Raw genomic sequence first — 24,470 nt, forward strand, 5'->3', positions numbered from 1 at the left:
GGGGTTGAGACCTGGAGACTGGCTAGGCCACTCCGGGACCTTGAAATGCTTCTTACGAAGCCACTCCTTTGTTGCCCTGGCTGTGTGTTTGGGATCATTGTCATGGGCCAAAATACCAGCAACAGTGTGTGAAAAGCTTGTTACAGAAGTTACAGAAAACGTTTGGCCTCCGTTATTGCCAACAAAGGGTACATAACAAAGTATTCAGATGAACTTTTGGTATTGACCAAATGCTTATTTTCCACCACGATTTGCAAATAAATTATTTAAAAATCAAACAATGTGATTTTCTGTTTTTTTTCCCCCACATTCTGTCTCATGGTTGAGGTTTAACCATGTTGACATTACAGGCTTCTCTAATATTTTCAAGTGGGAGAACTTGCACAATTAGTGGTTGACTAAATACTTGTTTGCCCCACTGTACTTGCATGCATACATACAGAGATCTGAGCCAATATTCAAAGAAAAAAAACAGAAAATTCTTTGACTGCTCAGTTTTATTCAAAACTGTGCAGAATGGAAAAAACAAGCAATAAGATTGACTGCACTGTAAACAGAAGTGCAAACAAGCTCAAAAACGCCTAAACATAGCTTAATGGCAGATTGCAAGCAACTATCAGGTGCATATCGCCACCTACTGTACAAGAGTCCGATGGTTTTAATTGGTCAATATCTTGTTCATCTGCCTAATCTTGTTTGTGGCATTTTTTCATGCCACGATGACAATGATTTAATAAAGTGCTGTATGAGAAAAGCAAGCATTATTTACTCTTTGCCGAAGAATCTAAGATCAGCTTTTTGGGACAGCTCTCAATATGGTTCTATAAAAATGCAAACAACAACAAGAACAACTTTCAATTCGATTATGCTGATGAAGTAATGTAAACTGACAAAATGGCACTCTCTTTCTTGATGGAACCCATTTCAGTTACAGTAAAAGTCCCATTTCTGAAATCAAAAAGCAAAGTAGAAAGATAAGAAGCATCATCAACTATGCGGTTGTGTATTGTGTTTACCCACAGTCGTCTTCACTTCAGTGTTAGCCTGTTCCAGAGCTTGAACTTCTTCCACTACAGAGCTGGGAAAGTGACCAATCCTAGCCTCCTGTCCCCCGTAATAGGAATCCTGAACCTAAAAGTATGTGACGGATGACATTTCAAGCATTAACATCAGGGGTGAAAGTGGCTAGAATGTCTTGCCGGAACTCACCGACGTGAAGGTCGCCACGGAGCCAGAAATTTTATTTATTTATTTATTTTTTTATTTCATTTTTGGGGGGCGAGGGGTGTCAAACCTCTTAAACTACTGAAATGCAAAGAAAACTGTTTTGGCGCAGTTATTTCTATAACACATACAAAATTGATTTTCATTCAAAATTTTATTTTCTCAATGATTTGCAAGATAAAAGTTAACAAACACAGCAATAACCCCAACCTCCATCTCCAGATTTTTATTTGCCCTCATTTCTCCACATACTAAATGCTAAATCTCAATTTTAACTACTTAAAGGGTATGAGAAAACACTAAGGGGCTGTGAGATATCAATAGATCAGTTATGTGGCAAGATAACAAATATTAATGAAGTTAACAAAAAAATAAATCGCATTCATGAGCAAATATCGAAAATAGATCGAAAATTACGAACATTTCCGAAAGTATTCCGGAAACAGCCGAATGGGGCGGAGACGTCATAACAAGGAAACAAAAGGTCGAGGCAGGTGCCATCGTTGTTTATCGACGAGAGAGTTGCGTTTGGGTTTTATAAAAAAAAAAAATCGCTAAAATGGTTCAAACCTGTCATGCTATGTGGTTTACAAATAGCCATTTGTCGCAATGTAGTACCCATGAGTTTCCGAATGCGAGAAAAAAAGCTGGACTACGCAGACAATGAGTAAAGTTCGTCAGTGCTAAGAGGGCTAATTTTGCAGACCTAGCCTCCGGCACGGTTTTGTGTAGTGCGCATTTTACACCTGAAAGCTATACGAACTATGGACAAATTAAATCAGGTTTTGCTAAGAAGTTGCTGCTGAAAGCAGATGCGGTGCCCACCTACACGCGCAGCCACCTAAATGTCCCGAAATAAAAAGAAAGAGGATGATGACTGGCACTGATGAGACCACCCCACCACCCAGGGCAAAGCAAAGGAGGGAAATGGCCAGAGTGAGTACTCTTTTATAATAAAAAACATATCACGCATTGGATATAGGACTGGACACATGTATATATTATAGCTCGTAAAATATATAGAACAAATCCTCGAATCCCATTCATATTTGTGTCGGTTGGCAGAGCGAAAACCGATGATAGCACATTAAATGATAATTATTCTATACATTATTTTGCGGTCACGGTGTATCAGCTTCACAAAAAGAAATGCAAAACAAACAATTCTGTGTTTCTGTTGGCGCTGGTGTTTCATCAGTGTGATTGCTCCCCTCAATGATCCTTTCATTAGGCTGCATTGGTTTTCGTTTGGGCTCAAATTGATAACCCAAAACACCAAAGAAAGGTTCATAAGTCTCCTCGTCACCATTAGAAGAATGTTCGTTACGTCGAATTCGTCGCTGCAACTAGAAACAAAATTGTCCGCCATCATCGCCGCCATTCAGTACTAAGCACTGAGCCGGTTGTTTCCTTATAGTGACGTCACGCACACAATATGCTAGATTTCCGGCATCTCGGGGGCGGGTCCTTTTAGCTTGACAAGCGACCTAATTTCTATCATTTTCTTGGTGTTGCGATGTGTGTAATTACACAAAGTGGCATGATATGAATTCAAAAGGCATGCGTTGATGGATGAATGATGGAATATTAGCATTTCCCCAGTTGTTGTCATACCCTTTAAGAACATAGGATGTACATATATTAAAATTGAAGTTAATGTAACCGGCAGCGTAACCATGTGACGTCACCGCCCTGCATCGTCAACAACAATGGCGACCTACTAGTTAAAACTAATTTTACAAATTGTATAAAAACAAAAACATCAAGAGGGCTTTCAATATCGAATTATTTAACTCACAATAAGGTTCCTCTTTTAAGAACTACAAGTCTTTCTATCTGTGGATCCCTTTAAAAATGACTAGCGACTTTTATTGTAGCTGCTTGTTTTTTTGACTTGACTTCTGGCACTCTAGTTTCTTTCCCTACCGAACAACGGGTGCCACTGAAGACTGAACCCCTCCACTGTCACATAGCACTCACAGTTGGACACACTTTGAGCTTCCCCTCATTGAAAGACCAGCATCCGCCACTAATTGGTTTGCTGTTATTATTGTCAACGTGAACTAAACAGTGCTTGCACACTGTGCCACTTTGGGTTCTCATTTCGCTCGCCAAAATCTTACTCACACTGCCCGCCCAGAAGAGGTTGCCCGTGTCCTGTAGCATGGCGTAGACATAAACAAGCTGCCCCTGTCTGATAGAGATGAACCTGCAGTCGGCCGGGAAATAATCCTGCACGGCGCGCGCTATCAGGATAGCATCTGCGCAGAAATGGAAATTCATTCACACAGTAAGACTATTCTTTGAAACAAAGTGTGCGTACTTACAGCTACATTCCGAGTCAGCGCAGAGTTTTCTAGCAGAAAGTTTAGGCATCTGTCTTCCAGCATCACAGCATGGCAACAAAAGCCAAAGTGAGAGTAACAGTAAGAATTTGCGAGGCATGTCTGCACGCACTGATCCACTATGACCTTCCTCTTGTGAGCTTTATCCTTTTGTGGGTGACCTTATGATGGCGCCCGCTATTTGTACTCCCTCCACCTCATCCCCTCGCTAACGAACGACATACACAGAAGTCCTTTGAAAAGCTTTCAAGTAGGTAAACAGGATGGGGGGATGAAGAGGAGGAGTGTTGTGCACATTTGACAAACTGTTGCTTGTTTTCTGACCTCCACCCGCCCGTTCACTGCCAAACTGGACCAGGGTGCTCACACTAGAGTGAGTATTCATCTCTTGAGGCCTTTCCTGGGTTTTGTCCTTCCTTGTTCAGCCGCTAGGTGTCAGAATTCCAGAGCATCTTTTACTGCTTTCTCCTTCATTCTCTTTATCAGTGCAAAACCTCAAGAGGTGGAGCTTCTACCTGTATTTACATACGGTGTACTGCACTGCCAAGGGAACCAGCACAGCCTCTCCTGTGCAAACACACACTCCCCAAACAGGAAGACTATTATTCTTTGGCGTGAGTTGCCCGTGAGCACGTTCAGGTAAGGCTGATTTTCTGCTTTCTAAGTTAAATTGATGCATAATGTGATTGACACCAGATTTTTTATTAAACTACTATACAAAATATGACAATAATAAGGAATATTGTGGTTCAAATCTGGTTGGAATTAGGGAAAATTAAACACGATCTCTTAAAATATAGCAAGAAATTTGCTCAGTTTTAACTGACTTGTTTCTATACATATCATATTTAGTGCTTCATCCAAATATTTTCTTTGCTTTCCATTGCAAATTTTGCCAAACTTCTCATTCCTACACTCTAACACTCACGTTGGATTATCTCAAAACTGTGGCTAGCGATTGCAAATTCCCGCTTTGTTATCTGAAAGTATATCGTTAAAAGGCAATGCTGATGGAAACTTCTCAATCAGATCATCGGGAACTGATTAAAAGTTTATTTTGTGGAACCTTTTGTTGACCTTTACTAGTGACGTGTCAGGCGGAAACATTGGAATTCAGTGAGTGGATCAAAACAATGACTACATTATAGCCGATCTGGAATTTCGGTCAAAAGATAACAAAAGAGACTCTCAGACAAAAGAGTATAGAGATTGGGTGACTAGAAAACAGCCAGAGGGAACCTTCATGATATCTTCTGCCCTGCATTTATAGTTGGGTTGTGTTTATGTTCCTTGCAGGACAGGAAACGTGAATAACACCCTCTGGTTTACAGTGGACTTAACTGGATTACAAACAAATCATTCCTGAGAAGGACTTTTTCGGGTTTGCCCACCTACCTGTCATTCCTAGGACAATGTTCTCCGACTGACGCCCACAAACTTGATATCATGCTCAGCCCGAGAAAGAACAGCGTCCCTTCCCCCAGCTTGGAGGACTCCTTTTTCCCCCTCTCGTCGTCCTCCTCCATCTCGCTCTCCTTCGCCCTTCCGACATCGACTTCAGATCACAGGGGAATCGATAGCAGGGGAGACATCGAGACGGACTTGATTCTGGCGGCAGAGCTTGGACAGGCTCTGCTGGAGAAGAATGAGGAACTGGCCGCCGCTCTGGAGGAGAAGCAGAGGGAGGTGGAGGTAAGTGTATTATTCAATTTACACAGTACTGTCTGTAGTTTGAACTCGCATTGTCTGATAATGACTTTAACCGATATTCCGATACAAACCGATACCGATATATACAATCATGGTCTTCTCCTGTGTTGTCACACATGTAATTACTAATTACTGATTACGCCTCAAAAAAAGTATTCTAATTACTTTAATGATGACTATATTATCAAAGTAATCAAGTTACTTTACAAGTAATTTATCGGTTACTTTTTACCAGTTTTTCTCCCTTTGCCGCCTCAACACAAGAATGACAACAGAAAAATATCGCATGTCATTGACTTTCCGATCATTGAATTTAAAGGGAAAGATCAGAATTTTTCACAAAAGGCTTAATCTTTGAGTTAGCAGGGGTTTAATTAGGCAATGGAATTGATTTCAACCACCATTGACTTGCTCTAGCTTAGCCACTCCGGAGCCCTGAAACGAACAAATAACTTACAAACTGCATGGAATTTGAGTTGAAATAAACTCCACCGACTAATTAAACCATGCTAACTCGAAGATTACGCCTAATGTCAAAAATTCTGAATTTCGGGTTAGGGGTTACCAGCATATCAGTACTAATGTAAAACAATGCAAATTGACTGCACAATAATCAACAACACAAAAATGAATTGCATTATCCAATAAACACAAACTTGGTGGGGGTTGTGGATGTGTGTGCACAACTCGGAAGTACGCCATGCACATATGCCGTCAATTTGGCCACAAAACGTGGTGGCAACTAAGCTTTTTCCACTCGATCCGACTTACAACACATCCCAAAGATGCTAAACGAACACGTCACCTCACAGCATGAATGTGCAACACGAATATGATGTAAACAATAGCCGCCGACTTCTCGAGGAAGAGCTGGAGGGACGACTACTTGCTGTTGCAACAGCAAAGCTACAAAACGACCACACTTGTAGCGGCTCCAACCTATTGCTGGAACCCTCTAGATTGAAGGAAAAATATTCACGTTCATTCATGGACGCACACAACATTCCCTCGTGCATCTCAACAGGTGGCTTCACTCGCCTTTCTCAGTTTCAAAACACTTATCGCGGGTAACTCGAGACCAAAACAGGAAGTAACTATGAGCGTTTACCATGGAAACCAACACGTACAGTAGCAGTAACCTATCTAACATCATCTATTCAAAATGCTCTTCGTACATGACTACAATATTCTTCATTCTACATATGTACATTATGAGGCAATAACAAAATAGTAACTCACAAAAACCATGGAAACTTTAACTAGATTACTGGTTTGGAAAAATGAAAGCGTTAGATTGCTTGTTACTGAAAGAAAGTAATCAGATTACAGTAACGTGTATATATATATACATATACATATACACATATATATATAAATATATATATATATATATATATATATATATATTTATATATCTTGACACTGTTCGTGTTCAATACTCGGCTAAAACTCTGTTGTTGTTGAAGCTGTTAGCATTTTTGTTTTGTATATTAATCACTTAACATATTATTTACTATGTTTACTACACTGTATTTACTAGGGATGTCCCCGATCCGATCATGTGATCAGAAATCGGGACCGATCACATGAATTTTAGAAGATAGGGTGGAAAAAGTAGTTGGAAATCTGACTTTGGGTGAAAAAGACTGGGTTTTAAAATGTATTTTTTAATTTTGATGTATTAACACATCGGCTGACATTTCTGGCGATAGACGTCCAATCCATTTTGACAGTGAGCTCAAATGGGATTGGACTTCTATCGCCGTCCTTGGCAGTGAATCAGTTAAGGACGACGAGCAACAAAATAATCCAGAGATATAACAATTAGTGATGTTCCCGATCTGATCACGTAATCGGAAACTGTGTTTTGAGTGAAAAACCTTGGGTTTTGGAACGTTTTTTTTTTTAATTTTTTTTTATTTAAGCACTACAAAGCAACAAAATAAGATCTACAACGATGTCTTCAAGGGAAACAAAAAAACATGCAGCAGTTTTAGAAAATTGGAATCGGCTAGAAAAAGACAATGATTTTTTAAAATGGCTACAAAGCAACAAAATAATCAAGATGGAGAAGGATATTGTCAAAAGAAACAATAAAATATTTTAATGTTTTGTCGAAAATTTTACAATTGCCAAAGTATCGGATTGGTACTCAGTATCGGCAAATCCTCAAAAATCAGCTGACTCGAACTCGGGTGCAAAAAAAGACGGGACGACTGTAGTATCCACTTTTGATTAATAAATCTAAATATTGCAAAAATATTTTGAAATAAATGTCATTGACAATCACTTCCTATCCAAAAATGTTGCATCGAATGTCTTAGATGGTACAGCAGCAGAAGCATGTTCTACAAAGGAGGCTGGAAATGAACGAACTGGCATCCGGACAGAGGGAAGCCGAACTGAATGGAGATTTGGCCGCTTTACGATCCGAGTTGGACCGCCACCACACTCAGGGACGGGACCGGCGCCGAGATGAGAGTGAGCAGCTAACCCAGTTATCCAACCATAACCAACGTTTAGTGGAGCAACTATCAGAGGTGTGTTACGTCATCACCCATCGAGCAGGTTTTAACACTCCAGTCTCGACGGGAGTGTTTTGACGGAAACAGTCATGCTGCTAAACATAGCGCCAGGGAATTCAAAGCCAAAGCAATGCCGAGGAACTGGTTTTCAAAGTTTTCAACTTTTCCCCTCTGCCACCTTTCTAGGCTGTGACGCTGGAACATTCCTTGAGGACTGAGATTCGCACGCTAAGAGAAGAGATGGACGACTCCTCCTTTAGCCGGAGTATAAGCTCCACACAATTAGAAAACACTTTAGCAGAGGTATGAATATTACTCTGACACACCTAAATAAGTATGTTATGTAAAGATTACACTACTTGGTCTTGGATATTGCCTTCCCTGAACTTACAGTAAAGAGAATAAATATTTGAACACCCTGCTATTTTGCAAGTTCTCACTCTTAGAAATCATGGAGGGGTCTGAAATTTTCATCGCAGGCGCATGTCCACTGTGAAAGAGATAATGTAAAAAGAAAAATCCAGAAATTACAATGTATGATTTTTTAAAAATAGATTTATGTGTTTGAAACAGCGGCAAATAAGTACTTGAACCCCTGAGAGAATGTTAATATTTGGTACAGTAACCTTTGTTTACAATTAGAGAGGCCAAACTAGGGCTGTGACAAAATATCGAAATGGTGATATATCGTGATACTTTGTATCCTAAAAGGTTATCGATATGCTCCTGCCAAGAATTGAGATATCGTTTTAAAAAGGTGTCAAAAAAAAAAAAAAAAAAAAAAAAAAAAAAGAACCAACAAGTTGCTACCAAAATCTTCCACCGAAATAGTGTCTCAGGTAACTCAAAGGCTGCCATTGACGGTGCTCGACACCCAATCCATTTAGACTGCGAACGTTCATTCGAAAAAGGGCTGCAGCTATCGATTATTTTACTAGTCGATTAATCGATGAACTATTTAGTTCGAATAATCGAGTAATCGGATAAGGAACATAAAAAAAATTTAAAACCTGAGCTGGGCCTCACACGGTATATACAGTGGGGCAAAGAAGTATTTAGTCAACCACTAATTGTGCAAGTTCTCCCACTTGAAAATATTAGACGGGCTTGTAATTGTCAACATGGGTAAACCTCAACCATGAGACAGAATGTGGAGAAAAAAAAAACAGAAAATCACATTGTTTGATTTTTAAAGAATTTATTTGCAAATCATGGTGGAAAATAAGTATTTGTAGCAACGTGTAAAGCAACGTGTAACGCAGGCGACAATTTGAAAAATAGTAGTGTAACACTGGTTATAAGTTAGTAAGTTATTGAGAGGCCTTTTGGTTATTGATAGTCTTGCTGTCCTAACCTGTCTACCAGGTTAAGAAAGTTGTTCCATGGACCAAGACCACAACTGTCTCCTCTCCTGTAGCACCAAATATTTTTATCTGATGATAAAGCACAATACCTGTTGGGTTTATGTTTTAGTTCAGTGCTCATTAGTCAGAAAACACATCTTCAATTATATTGACTAATTGATTGTGATTGACTCAAATAATATTTATTTGAAAAAATAAATATTGTCACTTTATTTGAAGTCAAGACTGTTCTTGTCTTTGTTTTGTTCATAATAATGTTCATGTCATTATGAAAAATCTGGTGAGGTCAAAGGCAAAAATCTGTTGAATCCACCACTATTTTTTTTTTAACCTCCAGGTGTTGAAAAACTCGGGTGAATATACATTAAAAAAAGTATATATTTATTATCGGTTATCGATATCGGCTTTGAGAAGCAGGAAGTTATCGATATCGGTTTCAAAAAATGGATATCGTGCACACCTAGTAAAAAGTACAGATAATGTGCTGTATAATGCAGTGAAGTAAAAAGTACCACTTCATAATTGTACTCAAGAAAAATACAGATACAGAAGAAATATTCTTCAGCACAGTAACGAAGTACTTTCACTTCGTTATATTCCACCCCTTCCAGAATGAGACAGATGTGTGAGAACGTACTGCTTAGTGAGATGCATGTGACAATGTTGTGGCGTTAGCAGTGCAATGATATTTCAGTGGAAACTTAAAGTGCAAAATTACAGTAGATAGAAGACAAAAAAAACTATGAAAATTACCTCTTCATTCATTCTGAAACTTTCCACTCTCCAGAACCGAGTTTTGAAGGGGCGCCTTTGTCACATGGAAACGCAGCTGAAGGCCTCCCAGGAAGCCACCGACAGGCTGCGCTCTGAGCGGGATGTCCTGAGGGACAGAGTGTCAGAGCTGCAGGTGCAGCTGAAAGAGAAAGAAGCAGAGGTAAACGTGTGTGGTCAAAGAAATAGACAATGGGTGGTCTTTGTCATCAATCAATTCCACACTAACAACGAGCCACTAACAGACAAAGTCAGTGATTGTTGTGGGGGTGTATCTCACTAACTGTGTGTGTGTGTTTGTGTAGCTAGAGCAGGAGCAAGGGGTGGTGTTTGAGTTGCGTACCATGAATCGCTCTCTGCAGCAAAATGCCCTGAGCCTGGGAGAAGAGAGCGTCCTGGACATTACGCACACACAACCTTTGTCACTGCTTAGTGAAATTCAGCAATCCCAGGTACATAATGCGCACACACACACACACACACCCCTACACACCCACACACACACACACACACAGTCCCCATTTCTAAATTTTGCTGCGTACTAACCACTAATGACCCGAATGCGCTTTTGCTGATTTTTGACTGCATTGAACTCCTAATATTTTCTCTTATGTATGAAATATGTATGTCTATATCTAAAATCTACAGGCCAAAGATGCACTCCTAGCCCACTCAGTGGTACTACAAGCAAGAGATGATGAGATAGCAGCGCTGAAAGAGGAGGTTTGTAGCAACTCCACATACCTGCCCTCTTTACGTAAACAGGATAAAACACCAAGGTTGACTTTGACAAACTCAAATACAAACTGTTGGCGGTTAATCCCGTTATGTGAACAACAATAATAGTGATTTGCAAACCATGGAGGATCCAATGAGACAATGAAATATATAAATTAGTGCTGCAACGATTAATCGAGTGACTCGAGTATTCGATTAGAAAAAAAAAGATTCGAACTAAATTTTGCTGCTTCGAGTATTCGTTTAATTATTGTGGCGTTGTAATGGTTTATTTTGAAAGTGTTTGCATTCAGTTTTATTGATTTGAGTGGATACACTGCCCTGTGGTCTGCCTCATTTCACATGGCTGAATCCAGCTGCTCCATGTTAAAACCAACATAAGCTAAGTTTTTGTTTGAGCTAATGTTTTTTTTTTCTAATGCATTCGAAATTTTGTTTTTGGGTCTATTTGGCCATTTTTTGTGTGTCTGAACCATTTGTTAAGAGCATTGTAAAAAAAAAAAAATTTTTTTTTTAATGCCGTTTTATAGCATTTAAGCTAGTGGACTTTTGCTAAGTTAGTGAATTGTTCTTTTGTTGTACATAAATCGTAATTCAAATACTTTTTTATACCGTTTGAGGCTCAGCTCAGGTATTTTAATTTTTCATGTTCCTTATCCTTCCTTTTTTTTTTTTTTTTTTTTTTTTTTTTTAAATTTTTTTTTTTCATGTTCCTTATCCAATTACTCGATTATTCGACAAACTACTTCATCGATTAATCGACCACTAAAGTAATCGATAGCTGCAGCCCTAATATAAATACGTCTTTAAATAAATATCATTAATGAATTAAAATGTGAATTAATGGGTATATAAAAAATTATTTCACTATTTAATTATTTATTTAATGGACATGTGTTGCAGCACTTTATGAATTTATTTTATCTGTCAAACTCACCCATCAAAGACAGTGGGCGGGGCTAACACCTGATCGGTTCCCCAGCACATCAAGCCAAAATGGGTCGATTTTAGATAAACGATCGATGCAGAGCCAGTACATATATTCTGAAACACTGGGTGAAGCTTCCTTTACACATGTCAAACAAGTGGAGGACGAGTGACAGCAAGTTTTGCTGCAACGACAAGCCGAAATGAAGCCAACAACTTCAATAAACTCCAGTCCTTTGCACACTACATGTTCTTGGTTTGCACGTAATAAGCAATGTCCAAAATATCTCTAACCAACTGCCGAGAAAGTTCCGTAGCCGCCATGTTTTGAAAGAATTCAGACAACAGCAGTCGATTTGACTTAGATCAGTGTCCCACCCACTGACTTTGATGAGTGAGTTTAACAGATAAAAATAATAAAGTGCTGCAACATGTGCATTAGGACTGCGATTATTTTAGTAGTCGATTAATCCATCAACTAGAGAGTTCGAATAATTGAGTAATCGGATTAGGGACATTTATTGTGTTTCAGTATAAATTTTAGGAGATGTAAAACAAAGGCATGCTAAGATTGCTGTTATATAACTGACTATCTAGTTACTGTATATTAATGAATTAAGGGCGTAGGTTTGGATAGAGATGGCAGGGACAAAACACAACAAACTTTTCAGGATGCTCATATTGTCCCCACCAGCTTTTAACAGACCGTATTTGCATTATAGAGTTCAGTTATATAGGTAATTTAGATTGTCTTCCCATATGTTGTAAGGGTAGAATAGACCCTACCATTATTAAGTGAAATATTTTCATTATGTTCAGACTTGCATTTTTTACTTTTCACTTGCTGAATGTTCCAGTCAATCCCCCCCCCTTACGCACGTTTGATTGGCTGATTACTTGACACCCCCCCATTCACCCTCACAGACACACTCACACAGTTCCAACAAATTCATGTTGACAATATGCCGCCTCCTCCGACCTCTTCAGAGAGGAGGAATATTAGAAGTTTTTTTTCGGCCAGCAGCGGCCACTGTAAGTAATGCAAAAAGATGTAAATGTTTTGGATGTGGGGGAAACACCACTAATTTTGTAACTGAAAGTCCAACCTACATCAGAGTACGCATAACATTAAACAAGGTGAGCTTGCTAACATGCAAAACTACTGCGGTCAGGCCAGCCTCCACAAGGAACAACAAAGTCAAGCTAGCCGTCCGTCATTTGGATCATTTTTTGAACCATGCGCATTACGGTAATGCAGCGCCCTATATTAATGTCCCTTTATTTTGAAAAAAAAAAAAAAAAATAAAAAAAAACAGGGGCCCTATCCAAGAATGGGTCCACTTAATGGGGACACTGACATGAACACGAACTGATATGAAAAAAAAAAATCTGAAATGAAATCACACATCAGAATTTCATGAGAGTACTTTGGTTCGAGTAAAGGGACTGGCACTTTAAAATGTTTCTTTAGTAGGTTTTGAAAATGTTAAACTAACCTGCATTGATCTTTTCTTTTATCCTATCAATTAATTACGTTCATATTCGTGAGAAATGTAGCCCTGACACCTGTTCATCCAATCTGCTTGGTCTCATTAATGTCCCGCCCCCAGCAAGAAGCGTACATGCAGGTTGCTCTGTTATGTCCTCCCTACCAATGTTGAGACCAAACCTACGCCCTTGTAATAAATATTCAGGACTCAGGAACCCAACACATCACATCTCTGACAGAAATATTTCACTTTCAAAAGATTATATGCAACTACAAAATAAAATTCCCAATTGTTTCTTCAAATTATGCAGAATTGTACTTTCATTTAAAAATAAATTAAAATACCTGCATTGCAAAAGTCCGCTAGCTTAAATGCTATAAAATCATAACCTTTTTTTTTTTTTTTTTTTTTTTTTACAATACTCTTAAAAAATCATTCAAACATATATTCCCATAAAAAAACGGCTATAAATACCTATAAACTAAATTACGAATGCATTATAAAAAAAACATACTAGCTCAAACAAAACCTTACCTTATGTTGGTCTTGACATGGCAGAGTTATGTCATATTCACTGTTGCAACTAGAGGGCAGTGTATCAACCCAAATCAATAAAACTAAATGCAAACACTTTCAAAACAAATCATTACAACACCACTGTAATTAAACGAATACTCAAAGCAGCAAAATTAGATTCGAGTTAATCAATCGTTTCAGCACTAGTGTGCATGAAATGATTAAATGCTAAAATAATGTTATGCTTTTACATAAAATGAGTTGGTATTTTAATAAATTAATAACACATTTAAGTATGTATTTAAAGATGTATGCATGTATATATTTCATTCTTTCCCATTGGGTCCTCCATAGCAACCACTGTCCTGCAATTGTTTTTTTTTTTTTTTAAATCAAGTTAAAATAATGAAACGAGCACTAGTGTAGTTTGAAATACAATTTTATGATTGTATCCAGAGACTTGTTATCTTGCATGACTGATGCTTGATTTCTACACTGTCTCAGGTGCAATCCCAACGAGAAGAACTGGAAACACTGAGGGAGGAAATCAAGCCATTTCGAAACAGACCAGGAGCGCCGACGTACAGGTAACGCTACACAACACCATGCACAACACGGTCTCGAAAATATGCTAATTCATAAACATCGTGCTGAACTTACCTATTTCCAGTTCGCTAGAGAGCGAGTTTGCCACCGTGCGACAGGAGAAGGAATTATTGACCAAACAGCTTCTCAACACCATCCAACACAAAGTGGCGCTGTCCCAAGAGCTTGACGCTTGGCAGGTATGCCTAAAAATAGACTGACATGCACTCACAGGGCAGTACATAGTAAGGGTGTGATAATATATTACAGTGCTCTTAACAAATGGTTTAAACACATATTCCCACAAAAATGGCTAATATACCTCTAAACTAAATTACGAATGCATTAAAAAAACATGAGCTTAAACAAAAATTGTTTTGGTCTGAACAGGGAGCAGCTGGATTCAGCCATGTGAAATGAGTTATGTCATATTCACTGTGGCCACAAGAGGGCAGCGTATCCACCCAAATCAATAAAACAAAATGCAAACACTTTCAAAATAAACCATTAAAACGCCACTTAAATTAAACGAATACTCAAAGCAGAAAATTTTAATTCGAATCTTTTTTCTAATCGTATTACTCGAGTTAATCGATTAATCGTTGCAGCACTAATTTTTAGTTCTGGCATTTGTCTGGCAGGAGGATATGCGCTTGGTGATCAATCAACAGGTGCTGCAGAAGGAGGAGGACAGAATAAAGCAGATGGGACAAGAGCAAGAGAGCACAGGTGGACTCCAAAGAAGCAAATCTTTGAAAATGAAAGGCGAAAGAGGAAAAGGATTCTTCTCATCTCTTTTTAGAGACAAATGACACATGAGAGAGAAACCTCCACTTTTAACAGGAAAGAAATAGCTTTTTCTAACAAAACAAGCAAGTGTACAATATATATAGATATTTGTATTTATGAATGTACAGTAATACATTTTTATAGCTTTCTATTAAAATCTTATTTGGGGTCCCGTGTACTTGTTTCATGTTGGTTGCTTTTTAAGACTTTTTAAGACCCTGCGGACACTGTGTAATATAGTGTTTTAAGTGTTAAAATATCTCTGCCAGCCCCCACCCGCAAAAAAAATTCCACTTGAACCCCCCCAACACACACACACACACACACACACACCGGACAATCATCTTGAGGAGCCCGCGAATAAATGTCCCCTAGAACACCTCGCACTTCCCATCAGACATACCACGAGGCTTGTCCAGTTTATGCTCATCGCACCCAGGCCCTGTTCACATTTGTTCCACCACTGTATCAGATACACCTTATTTAAAAGGGACTATATGGAGTTGTCATTTTTTTTTTACTCGTGACTGCCAACTATGGCCTAAAGCGTTTGGTCCATCAAATCAGCACCAGAAACGTAAATACAATTAGCAGCAAGTCTTAAGTGAGAGTTAGAAATGTGTTTTTGCCAAGAAGAGACTAGACTGAGGCTAGGTGAAACTGCTTGTGTAAGTGCACATTTCCACCCAAAGTGTTGGACCCGAAACACTCTCTACTGAAGGGAAGAAAAATACTTTTTAGGGGAGTCTCAGTTAAAATGCCAGGGCTTTGTGTACTCATCAGGGCATTGGTAGAGCATGTATGGAGTAGGAAAGTATTTTAAATCAACTCTAAAAAACCCGCATAGTCCCTTTAAATATCAATAGAAAAAAACAGCTTTTGGGGAAAAAAGCAGCACTTTTGATTAAAAATATATATATTTGTTAAAATATTGTTGATTCCATTTGCGGTGACTACATCATTCTTGCTACAGCTCCTGAATTGGATGCAAGAATTTGAGTTTTATCCAGTGCACCGATTGGTAGAAAAAAAATAAACAGTGATATACAATAGAAATAACAGAGTTTAATTACCTAAATCAAAAATACACTCCCATCCACATCCTTTTTTTAAATAACATAAATAATACAATAAATACATAAATAATGAGTGGAGCGTGCAATAGTGCATGTTACAGAAAAGTACTGTGCAAACCTTCCGTACAATTCATTACTTGGTCCTCATGGGTCAAATGTTAAGAGCACCTGTATGCTGGTATACTCGACTGAATATACACCACTGTTTTGTTCCCGTATATTTCAAAATTCACAACCATTTCACTGTTGTTTGCGCGATTTTAGCACAAATGCCAAAAAGTAGCGAATGGTAAACTAATCATGTTTGACTTGGTAACCGAGACAAAACAGATTTTTGATCTGCAAGTTGGTTCTATCATTAAATCATCATGCTTGTGTTCCTTTTCTGCTATACAGAAAGGTAGCATACATTGCAGTAAAAACATTAAAATAGCACTGTTTTTTCTTGCTATCACAATCTTTTGTAATAAAATGTTTGCATTAGTAGATCCCGCAATTTTGTGGTTGAGCCTCTACACAAGTCCACTTAAGCCTTGTTCAGACCAGCTGGCAAAATCTGATTTTTAGGGGCAGTTTACTTGGCGACTCTGCGACACAAAGACGCAATGACTGAGTAGCGGAATCGCTTCGCGTGCATATGGTGTCGGCGAAGATGAAAAGTTCTGAATCCTGCCTCCAAAGTGGAAGAATTTGATTGCGGGAGATTAAGGGGGGGCTTGCTCCACATGAATATCAAAATAACAAAATATTGAATGTGATGGTTTACTTACTTATTTTTCTCACTTCTGTCATTGTTTGCATAATATCATTAAAATATGAAAACCTATAAACATTTGGGTGGTTTTAGTTAAAGTAGACACTGTTTTTTCGTCTGTGTGATTTTAACAAAGATCATATCACATTTGATGGTGATTTTATGCAGAAATGTGAGAAATTCCAAAAGATTCAGATACTTTTTCGTACCACTGTAGAAGAGGAGGGCCATGTTTGCGGAGGGTGGCTGCTGAGGAGGCAATACCTCCAATATGATTTCGCATTTATACAAATTAAAAGTTAATAAATGCTGTTGTGAACGTTTCCCACCTGCTACGAGTGTTAACTCCAGCGTGTTTAGTGTGTCTAGAAGTGGTAAAACGTAGTGTTTTTGCCACTCTGGCAACTGTCTGTGTTGAGAAAGAGAGTATATAATGTAAAAGAGTCATACACGCGTGCTTTTCATGGAAAATAATTCAATTATTTTCTCTATGATGGTAATAATGTTGAGCTGTGGGTTTAGGCTTAGCTAAAGGACTGCATTTATTTGAATTTAGAATATTTCTTTTTTTTTTTTGTGTGTGTTTGTTTTTAAAACTGATTTTAACATTATACTTATGTTACAATTTGCTGATGTTTTGAAAAATAAAAATCCGTTTGAATAGAAAAAAGTTTTTTTTTTTAACCCAGACATCCCAAAACAACACATTTTAGAGCTGTAATTGCAATACCGCAATACTTTTGCGTAAAGGTTATCATACAGTCTGCATCTCATACCAGCACATGCCTAGTCCGAACACCTCAAATTGGATTTGACTGTCCGTGATGTCGCTCTATACTGGATGACGCCATCGTTGCCACAGCAACCTGTGAAGTGTCAATAACGTAGCCCAAAATATCTCAAAATAGTGTGAACAGTCAGCCCCAAAACATCAGATTTGAGGAGGCATCTCATTTGAATCAGATTATGCCAACAGTCTGAACGCAGCCTACTAGTAAGTATTTCTGCTTAATTGGACAGCAACAAAATATAAATAAATAAACCCCCTTCGTTTCAGAGGTAGAATGTTTTGAAACAGACAGTGCACTGATTTCAGGATTTTTTCTCGAGTTCGAGACCACGTTACAATGGTATTTCCCGTAGTTGACTTGTCAAGAGGGATCGGGTGTCCGGACCGAGCCCTGGAAGCAGTTTCTGGGTGTTTCCCTCCCCGATATGCCAGTTGTCAACGCCAACAGTCATTCCAGCATTAAAAAAAGAATCTTATTGTCCAACATTGACACCTAGACCTACTTGCAGCTTGTCACCGCGGTGGTTGACAAAAGCCCCCATAATTAGCGTGGCAGGGAGCGGGCTTAATCGCTTTTCCAGCACTCCACCTATGATGCAGCGACTGTTTATCATACCTGCAAGCACATGGCACAAACTATAAATTAAGATTCTTGTGGGAATCCAAACAAGTCAAAACGCATACCTCGAAAGACCATGTTAGCCTCTGGTAGTTCCATCTGATATCCAAATGACGTTGTAGTCTCCTGAGTCCTGGTACTGGCCTCAAATTCCACCCCTACTTGGATCTAGTAGCCCACAGACCATACACATGCATTAATGCAAAAACACAATTGAATGGATGTCGTACTAGATCTAGTACCTGCTTGTTAGCCCGGTGATAATAGCTAGCGTGGGCACCTCCTTTCCCAGCATTCAGTGTTGCTACCCAGTTTGGTCCTGAACACAACGAGGGACAAATGTTTCTGTGAGATCATTCAACGGTTGACTCAATATTACGGCTACATTTACTTAATTCACAAGGAAATCCCACTTGAATACTGTCCAGCCAGTGTGAGGATTCCACCCTCTTCTGCTCTGCCTCTGTGGTAGACCAGCTCACCTCCTAACACCAGACTAGAGGACACACTTTGTAGAAAGTGAGCCACTAGAATAACTGCACGAGGAAATGACACAATAATGAAAAACGATGATGGAGTAGAGTGTCTCTTGCTCTTATTGCAAGTGTACCTGATTCTCTAAGCACATCTGGATTTGCCACTGTAACAGCAGCGGTGAAGTCGCTCCCCCTGTACTCCGTTTCAAATTGCCACGTTACAAACTGAGACTGCTGGGTCTAAACCAAAAGAAAAAATGTGTAGAGTTCGTTTTACAGGAGGGACAAACAAACACAAAGTATTTTTCGGACTACAACCCCAATTCAAACGAAGTCCGGATGTTACGTCCGTGAAGTTGGCCCGTCATCAGACACAATTTTATATAAAAATGATGTCAATCATTTGTAGGGCTAATGATCATTTGCGAAAAACAACAACGACCAATGAAAAATACGGTACGATGTTTTTGGGGGGTTTGTTTATTTACCTGGAAAACAGATCTGGCTCGTACACGTTCAGTAAGATGCAGCAAAGCGTGAGCATTCAGACTGCCCGAGGAATCCATCTCACCGATCAAAGCGGGGGCATCCTGGAGGTAGACAAGCCATCAATATACAACTTGTGTGTGCCTATACAACACATATACACTCACAATTGTGACTAATGTTTACTTTGTCTTTGCTGTAATCATCAGATTGCAGATGCTCCACATGGAATCGATAGTACGAAGGACTGACAGCACTGAGGTGGAGGGTATGACTAACCTGAAGACAAACACATGAATGGTTGTATCAAACTACATTTGATCTTCCTTGATAGTTACAAAGTGGCAAGTGGCGAGCATCACCTTAAAGAAGCTGCTTAGAGTTTTATTGACAATCATCTTGACTCCCTCAATCTGCTGAGGAAACACATCTATGAGGAGGAGAGGAGAGAAAATGTGTTCATAAGGGACATAACCTCATAATGTGACAATTAGGTGTGTGACACAATATGACAAAAATGTCGAAATGGTCATATATCGTGATACTTTGTATCCCAAAATGTTATTCACGGACGGTCGTGGCGCAGTTAGTAGCTGGAGTTGTCCTTGGACTGAAGGGTCGGCGGTTCGATTCCTGGCCATGACTGCCCACTGTCGAAGTGCTATTCTGTGATTAAATGCGATCTTTTGTCTTGGTTTTTACGTTGTGTTGATTTAAATGTGATTTTTATGGTCTTCATGTAATGTAAAGCACTTTGAATTGCCTTGTGTTGAATTGTGCTATATAAATAAATTTGCCTTGCCTTGCCTTGGGCAAGGCACTGAATCCTAATTTGTTCCCAATGGGTTGGCAGCGCCTTGCATGGCAGCAGCACCATTGGTGTATGAATGTGTGCGAGAACGGGTAAATGTGTGCTAATGTAAAGCGCTTTGGGCATGGTAACCATGTAGATAGATGCGCTATATTAGTACTGTCCATTTACCATTTACCACATGCTCCTGCAAAGAATCGATGAATCGGTTGAAAAAGCTTTGGTATGTGGCAAAATTTTGCCATGTGGCATTTTTCTTGGTTTGTGGCAAAATGGATTTTGGCATGTGGCATTTTTTGTGGTATGTGGTAAAATGGATTTTGGCATGTGGCATTTTTTTGGTATGTGGCAAAATTGATTTTGCTATGTGGCATTTTTTGGTGTGTGCCAAAATGGATTTTGCCATGTGGCATTTTTTTGGATATGTGGCATTTTTGGGATGTAGCAAAATGTATTTTGCCATGTGGCATTTTTTTGGAATGTGGCATTTTTTGGCAGTATGTGGCAAAATGGATTTTGCCATGTGGCATTTTCCTTGGTATGTGGCAAAACTGATTTTGCCATGTGGCATTTTTTTAATGTGTGGCAAAATTGATTTTGCATTGTGGTATTTTTAGGCAGGTGGCATTTTTTTGGGATGTGAAAAAATTATTTTCCCCTGTGGCATTTTTTGGGAATGTGGTATTTTTGGGGGGTATGTGGAAAAATGGATTTTGCCATGTAGCATTTTTTGGCATGTGGCATTATTATTGGTATGTGGCAAAATGGATTTTGGCATGTGGCATTTTTCTTGGTATGTAACAAAATGGATTTTGGCATGTGGCATTTTTTTGGCATATGGCATTTTTTGGTACATATGTGGCAAAACTGATTATGCCATGTGGCATTTTTCTTGGGATGTGGCTAAATGGATTTTGGCATATGACATTTTTTGGCATGTGGCAATTTTTTGGTGTGTGGCAAAACTGATTTTGCCATGTGGCATTTTCTTGGGATGTGGCAAAATGGATTTTGGCATATGGCATTTTTTGGCATGTGGCAATTTTTTGGTATGTGGCAAAATGGATTTTGCCATGTGGGATTTTTCGTGGTATGTGGCAAAATGGATTTTGCCATGTGGGATTTTTCGTGGTATGTGGCAAAATGGATTTTGCCATGTGGCATTTTTTTGGGCATGTGGAATCTTTTTGGTATGTGGCAAAATGGATTTTGCCATGTGGGATTTTTCGTGGTATGTGGCAAAATGGATTTTGCCATGTGGCATTTTTTTGGGCATGTGGAATCTTTTTGGTATGTGGCAAAATGGATTTTGCCATGTGGCATTTTTATTTTTTGGTATGTGGAAAAATGGCTTTGGCATGTGGCATTTTTATTTGGTATGTGGCAAAAGGGATGTTGGCACGTGGCATTTTTTTTGGTCTGTGGCAAAATGAATTTTGGTATGTGGCCAAATAAAAATGCCACATGCCAAAACCCATTTTCCCATATACCAAGAGAAATGCCACATGGCAACATCCATTTTGCTACATACCAAATACCACTTTTTGTTCTCGGCCCTGCTGTATATTTTTTCATTGAGCGGACATCTACTAATGAAAAACTCATTGTAATTCGCAAGAGAAGGAGGAAAAAAAGATTAATTTCTGTTTATTAGTTATATCATACATTGATTTATCGACCAATGTATTGATAATTGCTGTATCACCATATCGTGAGATCGTTATCTGAGTCTTGGATCGCAAATTGTGTCGTATTGTGAGGTACCCAGAGCTTCCCATTCCTAATTATTACATTGGGTAAATTCTTTACCACTTTGCAGTGGTTACTTAGAACTGGATTTCAGGCAAACCTTTGCAACTTCTATTCAACTTTACAGTGGTTACTTAGAACTGGATTTCAGGCAAACCTTTGCAACTTCTGTGAAGGGAATGAAAACTGCCAGGGTTAGGTAGCCGTCCATCTCTCCTCTCCCAGCGTGGCGGGCTGTACCAATGAGCGGGATGTGCATCCCAACGAGAAGGAGGGGGGTCCGTAGAAAATGGCCAGTTCTGGTGGCCCTGACCAGAAGACAAAGCCAGAACACTGCCCATGGGGCTCCAACACTTTCTGGAAGAAATGATGGACCATTTTGAAAAACATTTTCCACAACCATCACATTTGTAATCACCAGGCACACAGGGGCGGAACTTAGGGGGGGTCCAAGAGGTGCAGCGGCACCCAGGCCCAGGCCTTTATAGGGCCCCGTTTGCAGCCGTAACAGGGACGTGGTTGAGCGAGAGGAGGGTCAAACAGAATAGTACGATAATGCGCAGAGCTGTAATATTGTGTTTAAGTGTTAAAAGATAAGCCCCCGACCCAGGGGACCAGTTTTAGGTTTATGCATTTTCCAATTGAAAGTAATGTCAATTAGGGCAGCAGCTATCGAATATTTTAGTAATCGAGTAATCGACTGAAAATTCTATCGATTAATCGGATAAAACATATTTTTAGGTGAAGAGCAATTATAAATATCCATGAGAAAACAAGACATTTCATCAAATACTGAACCATTTTCAGTCAATCAATGTCTTTTATTTTAGATGTACATTGTTGAAAACAGCCAACAAGTGCATCTCTGATGTAACTAGAATTAAAAAAAAAAAAAAAAGATTAATTCACTGCTTTCACTCAAAAATCTCAGATCTTATAAAAAATAATAAATAAAAATAATAATAATACACTCACCGGCCACTTGGCCACATGGTCAGCAACAATACTCAGGTAGGCTGTGGCGTTCCAATGATGCTCAATTGGTACCAAGGGGCCCAAAGAGTGCCAAGAAAATATTCCCCACACCTTTACACCACCACCACCAGCCTGAACCGTTGAGACAAGGCAGGATGGATCCATGCTTTCATGTTGTTGACGCCAAATTCTGACACTACTATCCGAATTCGCAGCAGAAATCGAGACTCATCAGACTAGGCAACGTTTTTCCAATCTTCTATTGTCCAATTTCGATGAGCTTGTGCAAATTGTAGCCTCAGTTTCCTGTTTTTAGCTGAAAGGAGTGGCACCCGGCGGGGTCTTCTGCTGCCGTAGCTCCTCTACCTCAAAGTTCGACGTACTGTGCGTTCAGAGATACTCATCTGCCTACCTTGGTTGTAACGGGTGTTTGAGTCACTGTTGCCTTTCTATCAGCTCGAACCAGTCTGGCCATTCTTCTCTGACCTCTAGCATCAACAAGGCATTTCCGCCAACAGAACTACCGCTCACTGGATATTTTTTCTTTTTCGGACCATTCTCTGTAAACCCTAGAGATGATTGTGCTTGAAAATCCCAGTAGATCAGCAGTTTCTGAAATACTAAGACCAGCCCTTCTGGCACCAACAACCATGCCACGTTCAAAGTCACTCAAATCACCTTTCTTCCCCATACTGATGCTCGGTTTGAACTGCAGGAGATTGTCCTAGACCATGTCTACATGCCTAAATGCACTGAGTTGCCGCCATGTGATTGGCTGATTAGAAATTAAGTGTTAACGAGCAGTTGGACAGGTGTACCTAATAAAGTGGCTGGTAAGTGTATATAGATATATATTTCATACCTAAAAATGCCATTACGCTTGATAACACACATCACTTAAAAGTTAGGTGTTTTCCCCACGTGTTTCAATTGAATTTCCATTTGTGTCAAGCTATTTTTAAGTTCTATTTAAGTTTTAGGTTAGTCTAAACTGTGTCAAGCTATTTTTAAGTTCTATTTAAGTTTTAGGTTAGTCTAAACTGTAAGTCCTGATCGGATTTTGAGTTTTTTCAGTGTTCAGAATAAATGTATGATACCTGCTGTATTGGAGCACATTAGGGACAAGTGCTACTTGGTGTTTTATCCAGCAATGACTACTGAGCTAAAATTGACAGTTAGCATTATTAAGTTTTTATTTTACACCCTCATCACTCTACAGCACTATGTTTTCACAGATTAAATAAAGCCTGTATTTAAGACACATTAGCCAGTGACAACAATATGCTGAGTCAAAAATTGAGCAGTAGTACAAATTATCGTGACGTACAAATATATCATCAGCATACATGGAAGGATGCTGTCATCCGACTAGGTACCGTTAGCTTGCATGACCTTAGCATCAACGAAAGTGGGCGTTTAAGTCATGTATTTGTTCTGATGGTGACCTTATTCCGGATGATTATACCTTAAATTCCAGGAAGAAATCGGGAGCGATACATTGGAAACACTGCCAACTTGGGTGAATACGAAGAGCCTTTTAGAGGGGGTGGAATGAAGGAACTGTTCCTCCAGCTGTTGTGTGTCACCGGATAACATGTCCCTTGGAAACATGACCGCAATTCCTTCGCCTCTGGGATACGTTTTTATGAATATTTTTTTTCTATTTAAAAACACAAATGTAACATTTTAAAGTAATTTTTTGAAGTATAATTCAGATTTTTTAATTTTTAAATTTCGGAAATTAATTAAA

The 24,470-nt window shown here is 39.1% G+C and overlaps 3 protein-coding genes across 4 annotated transcripts; 1 reads left to right on the top strand and 2 right to left on the bottom strand.

Annotated features, from left to right (window-relative positions):
• Positions 1–480: 480 nt before the first annotated feature.
• Positions 481–5,246, bottom strand: mia (MIA SH3 domain containing). The gene is made up of 4 exons (XM_057821544.1): positions 3,552–5,246; positions 3,352–3,485; positions 1,021–1,131; positions 481–948 (listed from the first exon to the last, which is right to left on the bottom strand). The coding sequence occupies exons 1-4, from the start codon at positions 3,667–3,669 to the stop codon at positions 925–927; spliced, it is 387 nt and encodes a 128-aa protein (XP_057677527.1). The 5' UTR covers positions 3,670–5,246; the 3' UTR covers positions 481–924.
• Positions 4,088–17,431, top strand: bicdl2 (BICD family like cargo adaptor 2). Of its 2 annotated transcripts, XM_057821541.1 has the most exons (10): positions 4,088–4,208; positions 4,866–5,261; positions 7,604–7,819; positions 7,991–8,107; positions 9,956–10,102; positions 10,245–10,391; positions 10,588–10,662; positions 14,115–14,197; positions 14,281–14,395; positions 14,837–17,431. In XM_057821541.1, the coding sequence occupies exons 2-10, from the start codon at positions 5,016–5,018 to the stop codon at positions 15,005–15,007; spliced, it is 1,317 nt and encodes a 438-aa protein (XP_057677524.1). In that variant the 5' UTR covers positions 4,088–4,208; positions 4,866–5,015; the 3' UTR covers positions 15,008–17,431. The 2 variants fall into 2 exon arrangements, with proteins under 2 accessions (XP_057677524.1, XP_057677525.1); XM_057821542.1 differs by lacking the exon at positions 10,245–10,391.
• On the bottom strand, positions 15,272–24,308 carry si:dkey-71l1.1 (uncharacterized protein LOC569883 homolog). Its single transcript, XM_057821543.1, has 10 exons — positions 24,186–24,308; positions 21,903–22,102; positions 19,548–19,615; positions 19,372–19,464; positions 19,188–19,289; positions 18,834–18,939; positions 18,637–18,759; positions 18,466–18,542; positions 18,289–18,391; positions 15,272–18,220 (listed from the first exon to the last, which is right to left on the bottom strand). Exons 2-10 carry the CDS (start codon positions 22,084–22,086, stop codon positions 18,078–18,080), a joined length of 999 nt encoding a protein of 332 aa, XP_057677526.1. The 5' UTR covers positions 22,087–22,102; positions 24,186–24,308; the 3' UTR covers positions 15,272–18,077.
• Between the last annotated feature and the right edge of the window lie 162 nt (positions 24,309–24,470).

The sequence above is a fragment of the Corythoichthys intestinalis genome, chromosome 18 (genome assembly GCF_030265065.1).
Source record: "Corythoichthys intestinalis isolate RoL2023-P3 chromosome 18, ASM3026506v1, whole genome shotgun sequence".
In the NCBI taxonomy this organism is placed as follows: Eukaryota; Metazoa; Chordata; class Actinopteri; order Syngnathiformes; family Syngnathidae; genus Corythoichthys; species Corythoichthys intestinalis.

Coding starts and splice junctions, on each gene's coding strand:
- si:dkey-71l1.1 (XM_057821543.1), bottom strand. CDS start 22,086: ATGGGCAGTGTTCTGGCTTTGTCTTCTGGTCAGGGCCACCAGAACTGG. Junction 19,290..19,371: donor ATGATTACAGCAAAGACAAA/GTAAACATTAGT, acceptor GTCTACCTCCAG/GATGCCCCCGCTTTGATCGG. Junction 18,543..18,636: donor ACTGGCTGGACAGTATTCAA/GTGGGATTTCCT, acceptor CGTTGTGTTCAG/GACCAAACTGGGTAGCAACA.
- mia (XM_057821544.1), bottom strand. CDS start 3,669: ATGCCTCGCAAATTCTTACTGTTACTCTCACTTTGGCTTTTGTTGCCA. Junction 3,486..3,551: donor CGCTGACTCGGAATGTAGCT/GTAAGTACGCAC, acceptor ATTTCTGCGCAG/ATGCTATCCTGATAGCGCGC. Junction 1,132..3,351: donor ACCTCTTCTGGGCGGGCAGT/GTGAGTAAGATT, acceptor ACATACTTTTAG/GTTCAGGATTCCTATTACGG.
- bicdl2 (XM_057821541.1), top strand. CDS start 5,016: ATGCTCAGCCCGAGAAAGAACAGCGTCCCTTCCCCCAGCTTGGAGGAC. Junction 5,262..7,603: donor AGAAGCAGAGGGAGGTGGAG/GTAAGTGTATTA, acceptor CGAATGTCTTAG/ATGGTACAGCAGCAGAAGCA. Junction 10,663..14,114: donor TAGCAGCGCTGAAAGAGGAG/GTTTGTAGCAAC, acceptor ACACTGTCTCAG/GTGCAATCCCAACGAGAAGA.